Genomic DNA, 18,539 nt, shown 5'->3' with positions numbered 1-18,539 from the left:
GGCGGGAGCCTGGCGCGCGGCTCAGGGCGCCCTCGCGCGCTCGCTCACCCGGGCTCCCGCCGGCCGCGCGGCCCCGCGCTCTCGGTGCAGTGAGGGGGCGCGGACCGCGCGCTGCGGCGCCGGCTGCGCAGTTCCCGGGGCTGGGAAGGCGCGAATTGGCTCCCCGGCAGCGGGCGCCTCCGAGGGGCACCGCCGCGCGCCCACCTCGGGGTGAGACTCGCCCGACCTCCTGCACAGCCCCGGAGCCCGCGGGCCCGGGCCGAGCGCCACCGAGGCTCCGCCTCCGCCGCGGCTCGCAGGAACCTGAGCCTGCAGCCGTGGGGGCTGCAGACCGCGGGTTCCACGCGCCCTGCCCGGGGCGGGCCCAGGGGCCCCGGGCTCCCCGCCTCCGCCGCGGGCGGCTGGCTGCTTACGTCAGGAAGGCGAAACCCAGAAGAAAAAAGAAAAAGGCACCAGGGCGGAAGGGGAAAACTTTATTTCTTCCCCCCTTCTTTTTCTCTTCGGTGCTGAAGCAACGGGCTGGTGACTGCGCCAGCGCGGTCTTCCCGGAGCGAGCCCGCCACAACACCGCTTGGCCACGGCGCGGAGGAACCTGGCCCGGGGTGGCCCGACGGGACGCCCAGCATGTGGGACCCGGAGGAGTTCGTGCGCCACTGGCAGGCCGAGTTCCCCGGGGAGCAAGCTCCAGTCATGAGGCTGGAGTCGGTGCCGGACATGGAGCGCGAGCTGGAGTGCAGCAAACTCAAACTGAAGCGACTGCAACAGGTGTTGGCCGAGGAGAAGTTCAAAGTCTTGTACCTGGAGACCGCTCTGGCTGGGGAGAAGCTGGACCAAGGCCGCGGGCGCGCGGAGGGCGGAGACAGCCGCGGCGGGGGACCCTCGGCGGAGGAGCCGGTGCCTGCAGGCCTCGAGGAGGGCGCAGCGGACGGCGGCGGAGACGCCCTGGACCCCGCGCGCCCGGACCGGGAGGTGGCGGCGAAGGCCGAGCAAAACCCCTGCTTTTGCCTGGACCTTCCTCCGGCCCCACGAGTGGCGGAGGGAGGAGGCGCGGTGCTCAGCTTGACGGCCGCCATCCACAGGCAGCTGGTGCAGCCTCGCCTCCTCTTCAGGCCCCGGGAGGACTGCGCGCCCATCCATCGCGATGGCCCTGGTTCCCACGCGCCGGGAGAGGAACGATCCTTGGGGACCCTTGCGGGGCGGGGCTCGGAGGAAGGCGAGCCAGATTCCTCTTTTGCGGACGATGGGGGCGACAGCAGTGACCACGACTTCGAGATGGTAGATTTGAACGAGAAATTCGCCCTCAGCCATTTGGTGGTGGGCCCCTGTCGGTTCGGGACCCGTGATGAGCCTGAGAAGCCAGCGCGGGCGTGCAGCCCGCACCGCTGGATGCATCTGATACCCGGGTGCCGGCGGCATCGGCACCAGGGCCGAGACCCAGAGCCGCTGGAGACAGAGACCAAGGACAGTCGGGCCTCCCTCCAGACTGAAGATGAACCCCCTCGGCGCCGGGCCCGGGAGCACTTTACCCATTGGGGGCGCAAGAGGTTCCTGCGTGTGCCAGAGCGGGACTCACCCTGTCACAGCTCTCCAGAGAGAGGCAGCGACTGCAGCCACAACAGCTCGGACCACGAGGACGGCTCCTCTGCAGGTAGGCACATCTCACTCTAGATCCCACCCCTGGAAGCCTTCTGTGTGCGAGCACCCCTTCCTGGTCCACCTTGGTGGTCCTGTTTAACCTGGGAAGAAGGCGATGAGCCTTGCCTCGAATTTAAAACCACTTGTGGAACTTTAAAAAGAGTATAAATCGAATCTTTGGTTTGGGCGAGCTCATGAAAATAAGCATGATGGCAATGACAAGGGTGATATCAATGGGGTGCTTGGCCAGACCCAAGGAGAAACCTCTTAACACCAGATCTCAGCCTTTCTGCTGATTATTACAACTCACTCAATCCGAGCCCCACCTCCAGCCCTTGCTCAGATTCTCCAGATTCCTTAGTACCACCCTGATGGGGCCCAGTGCTTAAATAACTCCTCTTTCCCCCCAGATTCCTTAGTGCAAAAGTCTAACTGTTCTACTTTGTTTTCTGAACTTAACTTGCCTCTAGACCGGGGCACCTTTTTTCAATTTGATAGCCTAGGAGAGAGGCTGGGTTCTAATTTGCATCAAGATGCCCTATGGACTAAAGTGTCCTTGGAGAAAGAAGACCACTCACAGAATTAAAAATTATCCTCAGGGGAAAAATCCAGAACACTAGGATTCACCCTGTATCTGGTGCAGGATTCACCAAGGAAGGGTACGTAAGGCTCACTACCCCCTTCTGGCTGAATCTTCCTTTCCTAGAAGGCTGCCCTGGGCCAGTCAGCTTCCAAGAAGCCTAGGAGCCTCAAAGAAACGGGAAGGCTTAGGATCACAGTTTTCAGCTGGCCTGGTGCCCTGAGATCCTGTCTAGTCCAACACCTTCACTTGATAAGGGAGGAAACTGAAGTCCAGAAAGATTAAATGCTTGCCCAGGTGAGCTGAGGGCTTTGGGAGAGCCTTCTTTCATCTATTGCTTGCCTCCTCATCTGCTGTCTTTTCTGAGGACAGGGCCTGGTCTTTTCATCTCTGAATCCCTTCATGGTGGCCAGCACAGCGCTCAATAAATATTTGTTAAAAAAAAAAAAATACACATGAGGGGCTGGGGATTTAGCTCAACGGCATAAGCACCTGCCTTGCAAGCAGGTGGTCATGAGTTCGATCCCCGTTACCAATAAAAAAAAAATACACATGATTTTATTGAGTTGAATGGGCACCTAGCTCTTCATAAGTGAGGGAGTAGATACGGGTAAGGAGGAAAGGTCAGATGGGGGTGTGGGGTGGCTTATGACTGCCCCCTTCTTCACTACATCTGGCCACTGTCAGGGGTCCCCCTCAGCCACATGGAAAGCATCCGTTGGCAGTTGATGCGGCCAAGAACTTACGATGCCTTCCTGCTTAGTGAAGGAGAAAAAAAAAAAGAAGAAATTACTGATGCTGGGATTGTTCCAAAATCTCCATTATTAGATCTCATCTGAGTTTGCATTTGAATAGAAAAAAAAACTGTCCACTCTGCTAAAAGCACATTTGGACAGTCCGTTGAGTCATCTGTTTTGATCAATTACACTTATTCATTAGCAGAGATTGGCTGCTTTTCCCATAGGTAATGCTTTTGCCACCCTTGCTAGTAACATTTATTATGTGTCCCCTTAACTTAAAGCAAGAGTCTAAAGATTTCACTGTGGTGCCAGGTTCCAAGTGCCTTCAGTGGAGGCTACCCAAGTGGCCCTAGCTGCTTTAGAGCTGGCTCCAATCCCTTCTCCCTTGAGACTCACATCAATCACTCTGTCAGGTGTGTGAAGTGTACTGGATTTTCCCCTGGGAGTGATTTTAATTCTGTAAGTGGTCTCTTTCCCGAAGGACACTCTAGCACATAGGGCACCTTGGTACAAATTAGAATCCAGCACCACCTCTGGTCTTTCAGATTCTAAAGGTGCCCTCTCTGGGGAGACCAATAATAAAGCAGATTCTCTTTTCTGTGGACTAAAGATTCCAGCCAAAGTATTCATCTGGCACTCATGGCTTTGACTAGTAGTGCCAGGGGTCTATTTCAGGCTCCATTCCAGACCCCCTCTGAAGGGCAAGCTTGTGTTGGGAACCCCTGCACAGCTGCATGTGGAGGCCCTGCCTGTCTTCAAAAACCTGTCAGTGATGAAGTGGATAAGGGTGGGCCTGCACATGCATACATGGTGCACACACATGCATACGCATACTGACACATGTACGTGATGCATGTGTGTGCACAATACATGCATACAGCAGGACACAGAGGCTTCAAACATACGAGAAGGCATTAGTGTAAAGCAATTAAGGATGGAGGTCTTAACACTGCAGGTGACAGCCTAGTGGAATCAGTGTAGCAAGCACTGAAAGCATCCTGAGCTCTTCCTTGGCCACCCGTAACCATCTCGGCTTATTTTTCTCCATAGCACTCATATTACCAACTTAGATGCTACAGTTTTGCTTATGGATTTGATTCACTGTCTCTGGAGAAATGTGAGCTGCAGCAAGGCAGAGATTTTTGTCTCTTCCATTTACTGATGTAGCTGGGATGGTGTCTAACATATATATACAGTATTATGTGTTCCAGAAATACTTGTTGAGTGATATGGTTTTTTTGTTTGTTTTTCTGTTTTTTATACTGGGGATTGAACTCACGACTGTGCACTTGCAAGACAGGTGCTTATGCCACTGAGCTAAATCCCTGGCCCCGAGTGATACAGTTTTTTGAGACAGAGTCTTGCTACGTTGTTCAGGCTGGCCTTGAACTCACTATGGAACCCAGACTACCCTTGAACTCAAGCAGCAGTCCTCCTGCCTCAACCTCCCAAATACTGGAATTACAATCATGCCCAGTGTGGTGTATGTTTTTAATGGGATGGAATAGGATAGACAGTACCCGGGCTGGGAATGTAATTCAGTGATGGAGATGCTTAGTGTGTGTAAGCCCTGGGTTTAATACCTAGCACTGAAAACAAAAAGAAAAGTAGCTGGGAGTGGTGGGACACCACTAATTGCAGCTATTGGGACTGAAGCAGGAAGACTGTAAGTTTGAGAGACCAGCCTGGGTAATTTAGCAAGACTGTCTCAAAATAAAAAATAAAATAAATAGGGCTGGAGATAAAGCTCAGTGGTAGAGAACCCTTGGGTTTAACCTCTACTCATGGAAAAACAGTAGCATCATCAGAATATATTGTACATGTTAAGGTGAGTATTATTCTGTTTTAACATTTTGTTGCTTGGTATGGTTGCACATACTTGTAATCTTGGAACTTGGGAGGCTGAAGCAAGAGGATCACCACCAGTTGGAAGCCAGCCTGGGGTATGTAGTGAATTTACAGCCAGCCTGCACTACATAGTGAGACACTGTCTTTATAAATAAATAGTTTGAATTATATATGTGAAAATGTACACTGGTGCTGTTGAGGAATGTATTTATTGCTGTGGGCTGGACAGAAAGGTTTGAAAACATTAAGACCATAATTTTCAACTATTACTTCCTGTGTGGCCCTGGGAGAAGCTATTTGAATTTCCTGTGTCTCATTTTCCTTGTCCATAAAATAGGGTTAATAAGTGCTACTTACACTGTACAGTTTTTTGTTGTTTTGAGACTGGGTCTCATGAAATTCAGGCTGGCCTTGAACTTGCTATGCAGTCAGGCTGGCCTTGAATTCACAGCCATCTTCCTGCCTCAGCCTCCCAAGTGCTGGGAATACAAAAGTATGCCACCACATCTGGATGTGTTGTTCCTATGGAGATAAGTGAGGTATTATCTGTAATGGGCCTGGAACAGGTTCTGGGACATAGTAAGAACCCAGGAGTGCTAACTAGTTATTGTTACAGGATGTTTTTCTCTGGGTTGACCATTCAAAGCTTCCTACTCTTAGATCATTCTTGGTCACAAATGGTTTGGTCATTTATATCACATTTTTTCCCCTAACACATTGTTTTGGCTCATTTTAGAACCTGGCAGCTGCTCAGGAACCCAGGGCAGGGTGGTAATCTTGGTTTATGAGGCTCTTTGATTGGCTCTCATACTGTTCTTCCCTTCTTGCTTGGGACCACACCCATCATCTGTATCCAGAGGACTTAACTAAAGGGCAGGTTTTATGAGCCAACAACACATTTTTGCCTTACTTCGTCTCAGGGTTTCTAAGGATAGTAGGTCCATGAGGCTTTATATAAAAAGACCCAAAAGCAAAGGGGTGCCTTTTTTTTTTTTTTTAAAGGACCATTTTCTCTCCAATGAGGGGCAGATCCCTAAACCAACACATATTTGGGGTTTCTTTCCATACACAGTGGCAAAATCAGAATTTAACTAAGTTAGAATTTCGGGTCACCTAGTGTCTTTTAGCATCTTACAGCCTTGATTGGCACCAGGAAGGACTGGGCCATACTAGAATGATGCATGGTTAGGACTGCAGCATGTGGTGGTGGAGCCACTGCGATAGGCTGAGAGACAAGAGCTTCGAGATTGCATGTGCCGTGCAGTTAGACCCATGCCTGTGCCCTGGCTCTGCTGTGACCAGGATGAGGCTGAGGGCCACACACTGGCCTTCACAAAACTCCTTCTCTGTCTCTCAGGCTGGAAAAGCAGGAAAAGCAAAACAACAAAGACTTACTTTTTTTCTTACTTGCTCCTGTTCAGGGCACTTTGCCTATATTAATTCATTTATACCACACAACAGCTTCATGAGACAGGCGCTACTATTCTGCATTCCCTATGAGAATTATGAGAGGCCTGGAGAGCTTTAACAGAACTCCCCAAAGTCGGCTTGATATAGGATTGCAAGTTCAAGCCCAGCCTACACAACTTAGGGAGACCCCGTCTGGAAATACAAAAGGGCTGTCAGAAATTATTCATGTGATATTTCTAGTTTCTGTTCAAATGACAAAATAAATGTTTTTTATTTATTTTTAATTTTAATTTTTAAAATTTATTTTTTGGTACCAAGAATTGAACTCAGGATCTTACGCTTGCCAGGTAGGACTGTGCTGCTGGGCTGGATCCCCGGCTCTATGTATTCATTTCTGAGACAGGGTCTGGCTGTGTGATCCTCTTGCTTCAGCCTTCTGGGTGCTGGAATTACAGGCGTGCACCATCTCAGCTCTTCCTAGCCTCTTCTTGCCTGGAATCCTAAGCCTTCAAAGTCATAGTGGCAGGACAGCAGACTGTTTCTTGTAGCCTCCCAGCCTACCAGTGCCATTTTCTAGGTGAAGATGCTGAAACTCTGAGAGGTAAAGAAACTCCCTAGAGCAGCACAGTTAGCATGTAGTGGTGCCAGCATTTGAACGTGAGTCAGTCTTCAAAGCTGACACGGTTATTTTCCTGGTGTTGGGTGTTGAACCCAGGGCTTCATACACGCTACACAGGTTCTCTGCCACGAGCTACATCTCCAGACCTTTTTAAAATTTCATTTTGGTATTCCTAAGATGCTGAAATTGGCCTTGAAGTTTGAAACTCCTGCTTCAGCTTGTTCAGTACCTGGAATTACAGCCTGGTGCCGCTGCTCTTGGCTAAAACCTGACGGTTTTAATGTCCAGCCTCTCATGCTGTCCTGGGCCAGCTGCAGGGTGCCAGATTTCTCCACTTGGGAAACCCTGCCGGTGGAGCCTGCCAGGTTGCTGATGGAGACGTTTTACTTTTAATCTTCATGGGAAATGCATTTCCTACTAAGTATTCAAGTTACCTAGCTTACTTGTAACCTGATATTTTTTTTCCTTTTCCATCAGTGACTAATGAGATTGTTGCTCCAGGAAGAATTCCTTGTATTCGGTGGCTGTGTCTGAATAACTTAACTCAAAGTATTGAATATTTAGCCTTAGCTGTGGTAGAATTTTTTTTCCCAATCCCTGTTGTGGAGAGATATTAAAAAACTATTTAAGACGTAGGTGCTGGAGGTTTGCTGCTGCGGATTGGAAGCTGAAGTTCTTACTGTTTTCTTGCTTGTGCAATGCTTAGCCTCCTCTGCACCTCAGGAATGCTTCACCCCTGCCAGAGGGTGGTACACGGTTTGTTTAGCATGCTTTCCTCCTGTATATGCAGTAAATGCAACCGACCCTGGAATGTTTCTGTAATCTATCTGTTTTTCTTTTGCTTAAGAGACAGTTCACAAACTAGCTTCATGTTTATTATGTATTATTCATATTTTTAAAAGTATTCATTTATTTTTTAATAGTTTGACTTTTGCACTGAGCTACATCCCTTATTTGTTTTATTTTGAGGTAGGTTCTTTTTTTTTGTCTTTTTGAGACGGGGTCTCGCTATGCAGTTCAGGCTGGCCTTGAGCTCACTTTGTAGCCCAAGCTGGTCTCAAACTCGAAATGATCCTTCCACCTCAGCCTTCCGAGTGCTGGGATTACAGGCGTGAGCCATCATGCCCGTCTGGTAGGTTCTTGATAAGTTGCTAAATTGCCCAAGCTGGGTTTGAATCTGCCATCCTTCTGCCTTAGCCACCCGGAGTGCACCATCACAGGTGTGCACCATCACACCCAGCTAGATCTTCCTGGTTTTCTTAGTTTGTGTGTTTTTATTTTTTTGTCTTGTTGAGACAGGGTCTCCTATGCAGTTCAGGCTGGCCTTGGCCTCACTTTCTAGCCCAGGCTGGTCTTGAACTTGCAAATGATTCTCCTGCCTCAACCTCCCAAGTGCTGAGATCTTCCTGTTTTAAAGTCAGGTTCTTCATGCTTTTGTCTGACTCTGAAATAATGGTTACTAACACTTTCCTCATTTTGGAAATGGGCTTGCCATTAAAGCAAACTTGGGTTACCCAGAGTGCAGAGTTATGATGCTTATGTTAGAAGAGTTCTTGACCTTTTCTAGGCTTCAGGTTCCTTGTCCAAAAGATAGGTGTGATAATAATAGGGCTATTTCACAGACTTGTGCAATGAGATAATACATGGAGCGTACATAGCACGGGGCCAGGAATGTGGTGTGCTGAGGGTATTGTAATTATACCTGTTTTGAGTACAGGAGCTTTCACTTGGTTGACCCAGCCACTGCTCAGATTTGCATCTTTTCTAAAAATTTGCTATGCTGGGACTCAAACCCAGGGCCTCACATGAGCTTTACCCCCGAGCTCTACACCCGACCCATGATTTGCATCTCCTCATGTGATGAAGTTCCCCAAGCCTCTCTGTTTATCTCTTTCTTATGTTTTTTATTCAATTCAGTGGTATTTGTTTTATTTTTGTTTTTGTTTGCAGTACTGGGATTGACCTCGGGGCCTTCAGACTGAGATTATCCCAGTCCTTTTTTGTATTATTGTTGCTGTTGTAATTTTTTTTTTTAATCAGCACCGGGGATCGAACTCACGACTGCCTGCTTGCAAGGCAGGTGCAAATGCCGCTGAGCTAAATCCCCAGACCCTGCTGTTGTAATTTTGAAAAGGGCTTCACTAAGTTACTCTGACTGGACTGAAATTTGCAATCTGCCTGCCTCAGCCTCACAAAGTGCTTCAGAGGAGGTTTGTTTCTTCAGAGGGAGCCCAGCTTTCTTGATCCTTTGTGGTCCTTGGTTCTTCTCCAGTCAGATTCTCTTTTTCCCAGCGTTTGCAAAGCCATCATCTGGCTTCTTATCTCCCTTTTCCACTTGCTTTCAGCTGATGCTCTTTCCTGCTGGTGCCTCTTCCTCTCTTTCTGACATGAGCTGCCCTCCCATCTCACTACCCCAATCACAAGGCCAGTGTATTTCCCCTAAGGCCTCTTCTTTATGGAACCTCGTAATGGTTATGATGTGGGTTTGCTGCATGTGACCCCATCCTAAAGTGCAGCTGGAACAACTCAGGGTAAGCCTCAGTTTGAGGTTTATTTCCGTCTTATGGGAAAGAACTCCAGAGGTAAGCAGTTCCAGGAGAATATGGTGACTGTGATCAGAAACTTAGGTTTTTTGGTCTTTCTCCTTTTCTGGTCTAAGGTTGCAAGAATTAGAAGACCAGGAAGAGCATAACAGCAAGTGGCAGGTGCTGGTCTGCCTTGTCAAACACTTTTCTGGAAATCTCTGCTTTACAATTTTTTTTTTAAATCTCCGTAGCCACCTCTAGCTACAAGGGAGGCTGGGAGACAGTGTTTTATCTGGCCATATGGCCACTTCAGATAAAATAGGGCCTCTGTTATGAGGAAAATGGAAGCATTGACATTGAGTAGGCAACTAGCAGCCTCTGGCACAAGATTTTTCCAGCTACTCCAAGCCATCTTGTGGTTCTTAGAGTGAGCCCCACATGGCACAATTGTCCAATTATTGTGCCCTCTATTAACTCATTGACCCAGTGCACAAATGACAACAGAACCGCTGCTCTGTGCAAGGCACGATGCCTTTTACACGCTGGCTGTGAAGCATGGCTCTCAGGCTAGGAGGCTCGCTGCCTCCTGGAGAGCAGGGACTGTGGTTTATGCTGTGGCTCTTTTTCACATCAGTATCTTTCACAGGGTTGAGCACACCGCAGGCACTTGATATATAACCTGGTTGATTTTAGAACGGTCACAAATGAGAAGCACAGTGTGTGTGTGTGTGTGGGGGGGGAGTACTAATTAGTACTGTGCTAGAAAACCTATTGTAAAGTTTGTTTTGGATTCATTCAGTCTGGTTTTGAGAAGCCCATAGCCATGAGGGTGGGGCTGCATTACTGTATTGAGTGTAGAAGCTGATCTGACTGTTTTGGACACTAGATTCTGTTTGCATGCCATGCTAGGATTATGAGCAGAAATCTGTCTACCTGACTTTCCCTAGCACTCTATGTGCAAAGCTGTGTTTATATCATGTGACTCTCCCTCATTATTTTTGCACTGGGTAGCTGCAGAGAAAATCTGCAGTCTCTCCGCAGTGAGAGTCGACTTCAGCTCCTCTCCTGTCTTCCCAGTTGATCCTTGCGCAGTCTGCCTGAGACCAGACTGTCTGAAGAGAGCTTGCCTGGAGCACATGTCACATCTCACAGGTGCCGAATAAAAATATCGTTTAAAAGTTTATTGGCACCTGGGAGGGAGGGGATGAGAATACATTTATTTTCTGAGTCTGCAAGACACTGTGTGAAGTGCTTCACCTGTGTTCTCACATTTAATGTTTAGAACAGACTCCTAAAGGATGCACGACCATCTCATTTTGCCAGCAAGGAAACTGAAGCTGACCGGCTACTTATCATGCTAAGATCACTTAGTGCTAACTGGTAGGCTTGTTTTTCTCTAATTTAAAATGTTAGTTAAGATGAGCATGGTGGCACATTCCTGTAATCCCAGCCCTTGGGAGGCTGAGGCAGAAGGACTGCTAGGAGTTTGAGACCAATCTGTGCTACCTACTGAATTCAAGGCCAGCCTGAACTACAAAGTGAGATCCTGTCTTAAAAAATGAATGCAAAAAAATAATATATATATACATAATTTTTTTCTTTCTTTCTTTTTTTTTTTTTTTTTTTTTACTGAGACAGATTTCACATGTTATAAAGTTTGTTCCTAGCTGGACATAGTGGCACACGCCTCTAATCTCAGCATTTAGGAAGCTGAAGCAGGAGTAATGCTACAAGTTTGAGGTCAGTCCAGGTTCCATAGTGCGTTTAAGGCAAGCCTGGAATTCATAGCAAGACCCTGTATCAAAAAAAAAAAAATCATTCTTTTAGAATAAGTGCATAGCCATGGTTTTTGGTGTGTTTGCAAAGTTGTGCGATTACCACCATTCTCTAATTTCAGTATTTTTTCTTTTTGGGGGGGGATGCTGGGGATCAAACCAGGAACATATTGAAGGGCGCCATTGGGGTGGGTGACCTAGTGAACAGGGGACCTTGCACAGGATCCCATAGCATCTGGCACATGGGAGGTGCTCAGTAAATGTTTATGAGTATCTACTTAGACAGTCATTCAGCACCCAAGGTGAACCATTACAATGACTGATCTGCCTGTAGCCTTTCCCCAAAGCCCCTGGTTATGGGCCACATTGAAGACAAATAATCACTCTATTCCCCTAAGCCACATCTTACACCCCCAGCTGTCATTCTTCAGGGACACTTTGCTGCCTACTGGCACAATGTGCTCTTCGGGTACAGATAGGCCAGGCACGCGGGGACTGGTCTGCCCTCATCTCCAGCCTCCCACGCCCCCCACACACGCACCTGCTTAAGCTCTGGCAATACTGAGCCACGTGTAGTTTCCTGGCATACTGAACGCTGCCATCCCTGGCTCATTGCCCTGGGAAGTCCTTTCATGTTGCCCAGTGAGCTCATCCTGCTGATCTCACTCGGAGGCCACCTGCTCTGGGAAGCCTTCTCTGCCTGCCTCAGGTTGACGTGGGAGCTGGGTCTCAGCTCTGAGTGGATTTTGCTGAAACCAACAGAAAACTTCTTCCACAATGGCTACTTTAGACAGAGTTACAGCCCGTGAAGAGATCTGCATCCCAATCTGGGATGCAGTCTGGGAACCTTTTAGGGGTCTTTGCAGATGATATCAAATTAAGGACCAGGATCAGGAGAGATGATCTGTATTACCTGGGTGGGCCTGGCATAGTCAGGAGGACCCAAAAGTGGGAGAAAGAGGTGCAAGAGGTCAGAGCAATGCAGTGTGAGGACTCAACTCCTCACTGTGAAGATGAAGGAAGGAGCCAGGTGACTTCTACAAGCTGAGACAAGCAAGGAAACAGAGCACTCTCTCAAATCCCTGCCAAAACTGTCGTTTTGCCCACAGAGACCCTTGTGAGTCTTCTGAGCTGCAGAACTTATGGTAATAATTAGTATGGTTTTAAGCCAGTGAGTTTGCTTAAATTTGTTAAGGGCAGCAGTTGGAAGCCTCCACCATGACTTAGCCAGATAGAGGCTTGCTTTCCTCCTCTACCAAGGACCCCAGAGACTCTTGCCCATTATTTAGTAGGAAGGTATTTGTCCTCTTGACAGTAAGCCTTGTTTTAAAATTAAGAAATCTGCTACATCCACAGGTGTGCGCTGTGTTTCAGGGAGAAGGAAGTGAAGAAGTCAGGTGGGTCAAACTGGCTGGCTGTCCCCGTTCCTCAGAAGGCCGTATCTGTCGACTCCTGTCGTCACACTGTTAGCCTAGACTGGGTGACGTGGCCGTCTCAACTGCTAGGAGGGCTGGAGGATCGGGGATTTTAGTTCTTCAGCCTCCACGGTAAAGAGTGTCGAGGGAAAAGGAGCTTTCTGGAAACCAGCCTAGTGCTGACTCCACCTTCCTTTCCTGAGCTTTGTGCATTCCCTCTTTTGAGCAGTTACGCAGCTGTATTTAAATGGTTTGCCTCTGTGTGTGCATGAGCTGGGACAGGAATACTTAGGCAGACTGTTGGTATTGCTAAGCATTTAAAGACCTTTTTCTCTTTCCTTTCTTCCTTTTTCCTTCCTTCCTTCTCTCTCTCTTGCTCTCTGTTTTTGTTTTTTTGGTACTGGGAATCAAACTCACAACTTCATGCTTACCAGGATGCTATGTGCCACTGAGCTTTGTCTCTGGCCCCTTTTTCTTCTTTCTTCTCACCTCATGGTTTTTTGTTTGTCTGTTTGTTTGTTTTGTACCAGTAATTGAACTCAGGGTCTCGTGCTTGCCAGGCAGGCATTACTGTCACTGAGTATATCCCTGATCTGTCACCTCCTTCCCCTGAGCATGGTGGTACATGCTTTTAATCCTAGAACTCTGGGAGGCTGAGGCAGGAGGACTGCATGTTTGGGCCTAATCCAGGCAACTTAGCAAAATTCTCAAAATAAAAGACAGTCTGGTGTGCTGGCACACACCTGTAACCCCAGCACTCAAGAGGCTGAGGCAGGAGGATGGCTGCAAGTTCAAGACCTCCCTGGGCTATGTAGCGAGTTCAAGGCCAGCCTGGGCTACACGATAAGACCTGTCAAAAAAACAAAACAAAACAAAACAAAACAAAACAAAACAAAAACCAACCAACCAACCAAACACAAACAAACAAAAAAAAAGACTAATGTGAAAAAAAATGAGGCTTCATTTCCTCTTTATTCTGCTTTTTGTTCTCCTTTTTTAGAATAGTACAGGGGGACCAATTAGTTGATAAGCATAAGAGCAGAAGTCAATCTCAAGTGGTAGTTTTTCTTCCTCAGTCTTTTCTTTTGGTGCTAGTGGGGATTGAACTCGTAGCTTTCACACTGAGCAACAGTCCCAATCTTTTTAAACTTTTATTGTCATTTATTTAATTATTTTTGAGACAGGATCTTGCTGCGGCGTTAAGGCTGGACTTGAACATACTGTGTAGCCCAACCTGGCCTTGAACTCCTGATGATCCTCTTGTCTCAGCCTCCTACATGCTGGATTACAAGTGTGCACCAGCACACCCAACTTTTTTATTTCGAAAGTTTTACTAAGTTGTCCAGGTGAGGCCCACACATGTAGTCCTCCACCTCAGCCTCCCAGAATACTGGGATTAGAAGCATGTGCCACCATTCCTGGCTCCTTTGTGGGTTTTTGTGGGGTTTTTTTTGTTTGTTTTTTGTTTTTTTGAGACAGGGTCTTGCTGTGTAGCCCAGACAGTCTTCGCCTCAGCCTCCTGGGTGCTGGCATTACAGATGTGCACTGCCACATCCAGCCTGAAGCCTTTTTAAAATTTCACTTCGATGAGTCCTCTAGTGTACTGCCTCATCCATCTGCTCACCCGGTTAGAATCCCTGCCACTTTTTGCTCCTCTTCCTAGTGGAAATGTACTATTTGCTAATGGTAGGCAATGTAGAAAAAGCTGATACCTCAAACGTGGACAAAGACTGTAGACCCTTCCCAACTGATAGAGACCAATGTTAGTCATTCGACTATAAATTAAATATTTTGGTTCCCCTTCACTTTCTGGAAATAGGATTGGTAGGAGTACATTCCTGGTTCCCATGAAATCTGGTGAGGCTGTTTTCTTAGTTCTTACTAAATAAGTGTGAGACTGATGTGCCCGACTTCAGAGCCAGAGCATTCAATGCTGATGTGAGATCCTTCAAAACTTGTTTTTCCCTCTGGAACTGCCAGGCACAGGGCTCTAGATGGTGGCTACTCTGTCAGTCGGGGTGCTCTAGGGAAGACAGTGCAGAGAGAGCCCCAGGCAAGCCTCAGTGGATGTGAAGTATGAAAAATAAATGGTCATTTCAAGCCACTGAGAAGGTTGATACTATTTGCTGATTCTGATGGATACTGATACTACATTCATACAGAAGAATGGCTCTTCTGAGCCACAAAAATTGTCCTTCAAAACCTCTAAGTTGCCTTCTCATCAAAGGCAAGGGTAATATAATCATAGCTGTTTTCTGTGTATATGTGAAGGATGAATCTAGCAAATGTGAACCACAGTGTTGGAAATGCGCACATGCTCCACTGTGGTTTCATTCAGCAATTTAGCAAAAGGATAAGACTCAGTATTAGACTGATCACAGCTAAGGTATTTATTACAAAGGACACAGAACAAAAGCAGCAGGAAAACTGTGTATGGTGGTACACACCTGTAATCTCAGCACATGGGAGGGAGGCTGAGGCCGGAGGATCCCCTGAGAGTTTGAGGTCAGCCTGGATGGATTACATAGTGAGACCTTGTCTCAAAAACAAAAGCAAAATCAAAAACAATAAATAAATAAATACAAGCAAGAAAGAATAAAAGCAGACCCTGGAGGTCCAGCATAGGCTTTCCGTGACCTTCATCTGTGGCCGTATTGAGTGCTGTTTCTCTCTGAGAGCAAATTTCAGAGACAAATGTGAGCTATCTCTGCTCAGAGAAATCTCTTTGAGCCTCAGAGTCTCAGGCTCTTGGGACAGGCTGGTCACATAGACATATCCTGCCATGCAGCCAGCCGTAGTAACCAAATCTAAGGACCCCAATAATGAAGTGAAACCAGATGTGCATCACTAGTTTTGATGGTTGTTGAAAGCAAATGACTCACCATAACAGCAAGGTCCACTGCTCCAGGTGCAAGAACATTAAAACGATCCTAGAACTAAGAGCCCGGAAAGCAGTCAGACATGGAGGCACATGCCTATAATCCCAGCACTCGGGAGGCTGACGCAGGAGGATTGCTACCAGTTTGAGGCCATAGGCCATATAGTAAGTTCAAGGCCAGCCTGAATTGTATAGCAAGACCCTGTCTCTAAAGCAAAATAAAACAAAACAAAAACCCATGTAAATTAAGGATTTTTTCCATGATGTCATTGATCTAGCAGTATATCAAGTTTATTTGGGAGATTAGAAAGCCTAATGTCTGATTGTTAAGCTCTCTGAGAAATGTGATTTCCTTGGGGAACTAACCCATTTGGAAGTACATGAAACGCATGCAAACCCCAGAAGTACAATGTATTTTTCAAGGTCCTTGCCTATATCGTATTTCAGGAGCCATTGGGGGCAATCTCATAATCATAATGATCAAGAATGAGGAAAGGATTTTTACCCTCCCTATTCAATATTTCTACCCTCCTATTCAATATATTCTTGGAATTTTAGCCAGAACAATTAGGCAAGAAAAAACAATAAAGGGGATATAAGAATAGGAAAGGAAGAAGCCAAATTATTCCAGTGTGTAGATGCTATCCTATATTTAGAAGATGCTGAATATTCTGCCAAAACACAATTTTTTTTCTCTTGAGACAGGCTGTCACTTCATAGTTCAGGCTGGCCTCAAATTTGCAGCGATCCTCCTGCCTCAGCTTCCCAAAAGCTGGGATTACAGGCATGCACCACCACACCCGATTCCACCAAAAGACTTTCAGAGCTGATAAACACATTTAGGAAAATAGCAAGATACAAAATCCAATTTAAAAAACCAATTTTTGTATACTTCAATAATGGACTGAGAAAGAAATCAAGAAAACAGTTTCATCCACCAGGTATTAAAAAATTACCTAGTGATCAGTCTAACCAAGGAAGTGAAAGGACCTCTACAGTGAAAATTTAAGAACATTAAAGAAAAAATTTGAAGACAATAGAAGATGGAAAGACTTTTTATGTTGATGGATTGGCAGAATTCATATTGTTAAAATGGCCATACTACCAAAAGCAGTCTATTGATTCAGTGTAACCCCCTTCATAATATCAATGACAGTCTTCACAAAACTAGAAAAAATAATACTAAAGTTCATGGAAACACAAAAAAATCAATAATAGCCAAAGCAATCCTAATCAACAAGAACAAACCTGGAAGTATCACAATACCCAATTTCAAATTATACTACAAAGCCATAGTAACAAAACCAGCATGGTACTAGCAGAAACATAGACTTGTAGAGCATTGGAACAGAATTCAAGGGATAGAAACCACCCTTCACCCCAACTACAGCCACCTACAGTTACAACTATATGCTGGAGAAACATAACAAATACTGTTGGGAAACCATAGAGCCAGGTGTAGAAATTTGAAACTAGATCCTTATCTCCTCCAACCTTTGAAATTGCTTGAAGACCTAGGTTTAAGACTTGGAACTTTGAAACAGCTAATTGAAAATGTAGAGGAAACACTTGAAGCCATAGGCACAAAGACTTCTTGAATGGAACTCTTAATAACACCGGGAATGATAGAAAGAAGCAACGGATAGAACCACCTCAAATGAAACAGTTTCTGCACAGGAAGATAGAGTGAAAAGACAGCGTATAGAATGGGAGAAGATTTTTGCCAACTACTTTTCTGACAAAAGGATTACTTTTTTGTGTATAAAAACCCCCAAAATTTAACACCAAAAAAATTCCCATTCAATAAATGGGCAAAAGAATTGGACGGATATTTCTCAGAAGAAGCACACGTGGCCAGTGATTAAATGAGAAACATTCAGTATCTTCAGCCACCTGGGAAATGCAGATCAAAACAATGTTGAGATTCCATCTCACCCTGCTCAGGATGGTTATCAACAATAAAAAACAAGCCGGGTGTGGTGGCGCACACCTGTCATCCCAGCGCTTGGGAGGCTGAGGCAGGAGGATTGCTTTGAGTTCAAGGTCAGCCTGGGCTACAAAGTGAGTTCAAGGCCAACCTGAGCTATGTAGTGAAACCCTGTCTCAAAAAGACCTAAAAAAGAAATTAAATTAAAAAACAATAAATACTGGGAAGGATGTAGGGAAAAGGAACTCTTTTACACTACTAACGGAAATGTAAATTAGTACAGCCACTATGAAATTGGTATGGAGATTCCTCAAAAAGCTTAAAGTAAGAAGTACATTCTAACTCAGCTATACCACTCCTTGGTCTATTTCTAAAGGAATTAAATCAGCATCCCATGGGGATACCTTCCTACCTGTGTTTATTGTGGCACAATTCACAATAGCCAAGATAATGGAACCAGCCTGAGTGCCCTTCAACGGATGGCTAAAGAATACCATGGATCATTAATCAGCCATAAACAAATGAATCTGGCCCTTTGCAGAAAAAATGGATCTGGAGATCATCATGTTGAGTGAAATAAATCAGACAAATACTGCATGTCTCCTAGTATATGAATGAGAAACTATCAGGGAGGCTGACTGGACGAGTGCTTCCTCTTGTATAATAATTGTTCAGGTGTGGGAGGGTGTGTAAGGTCACAGGGGGATAAATGTGATTAAAATACATTTGTGGTGGGTTAACTAATTGTCAACTTGTGACACCCAGCCAAGCTGGGTCAGCATGGTGCTGGGTGTGGAAGGCCCACCTGAGCATTATTGCAACAGCATGAGAGGAGAACTGGAGGGGAAGAAGTGGAGCTGTTGGTTCTCCTGGAGAAGCTTGTTGAGCTGGCTTTCCTGATACGGACCTGGCCGTTCTCGTCATTGGAGCTCCGGTCCTCGCTGTCACTGAGGATGGCTGCAGTCCTCTTTGGGGGAGCTCTGGTCCTCACTTCGAGCCTTACTTTCTGGCTCCAGTGCAGATCCGGTAGCCCGCTGGCACAGCTGCTTCATCCTGCTGATGTAGACTTTTCTAGCTTCCGCCATGGACCTTTGGGCCTTCTCAGTGCAGATCCTTGATATAGACTTGCATGACTTTACTTCCGACTGGACTCATGGAGGACGTTGCCATGGGATCCAGGCCCTCAG

At 46.4% G+C, this 18,539-nt stretch overlaps 1 protein-coding gene across 1 annotated transcript in view; it reads left to right on the top strand.

Moving 5' to 3' along the window:
- Positions 1 to 406: 406 nt before the first annotated feature.
- The window catches only part of Abr (ABR activator of RhoGEF and GTPase), a 195,506-nt gene continuing 177,373 nt past the window's right edge, over positions 407 to 18,539 (top strand). Inside the window, exon 1 of the mRNA XM_013152089.2 lies at positions 407 to 1,648. Coding sequence (XP_013007543.2) covers positions 625 to 1,648 — 1,024 coding nt within the window. The 5' untranslated portion in view covers positions 407 to 624. The remainder of the gene's footprint in view (positions 1,649 to 18,539) is intronic.

Source organism: Cavia porcellus, unplaced genomic scaffold (assembly GCF_034190915.1).
Source record: "Cavia porcellus strain 051 isolate PalLab524CR breed Dunkin Hartley unplaced genomic scaffold, mCavPor4.1 scaffold_6, whole genome shotgun sequence".
Classification (NCBI taxonomy): Eukaryota; Metazoa; Chordata; class Mammalia; order Rodentia; family Caviidae; genus Cavia; species Cavia porcellus.
Note: the sequence above shows the minus strand (reverse complement) of the source record. Positions and strands in the feature narration are given on the sequence as shown.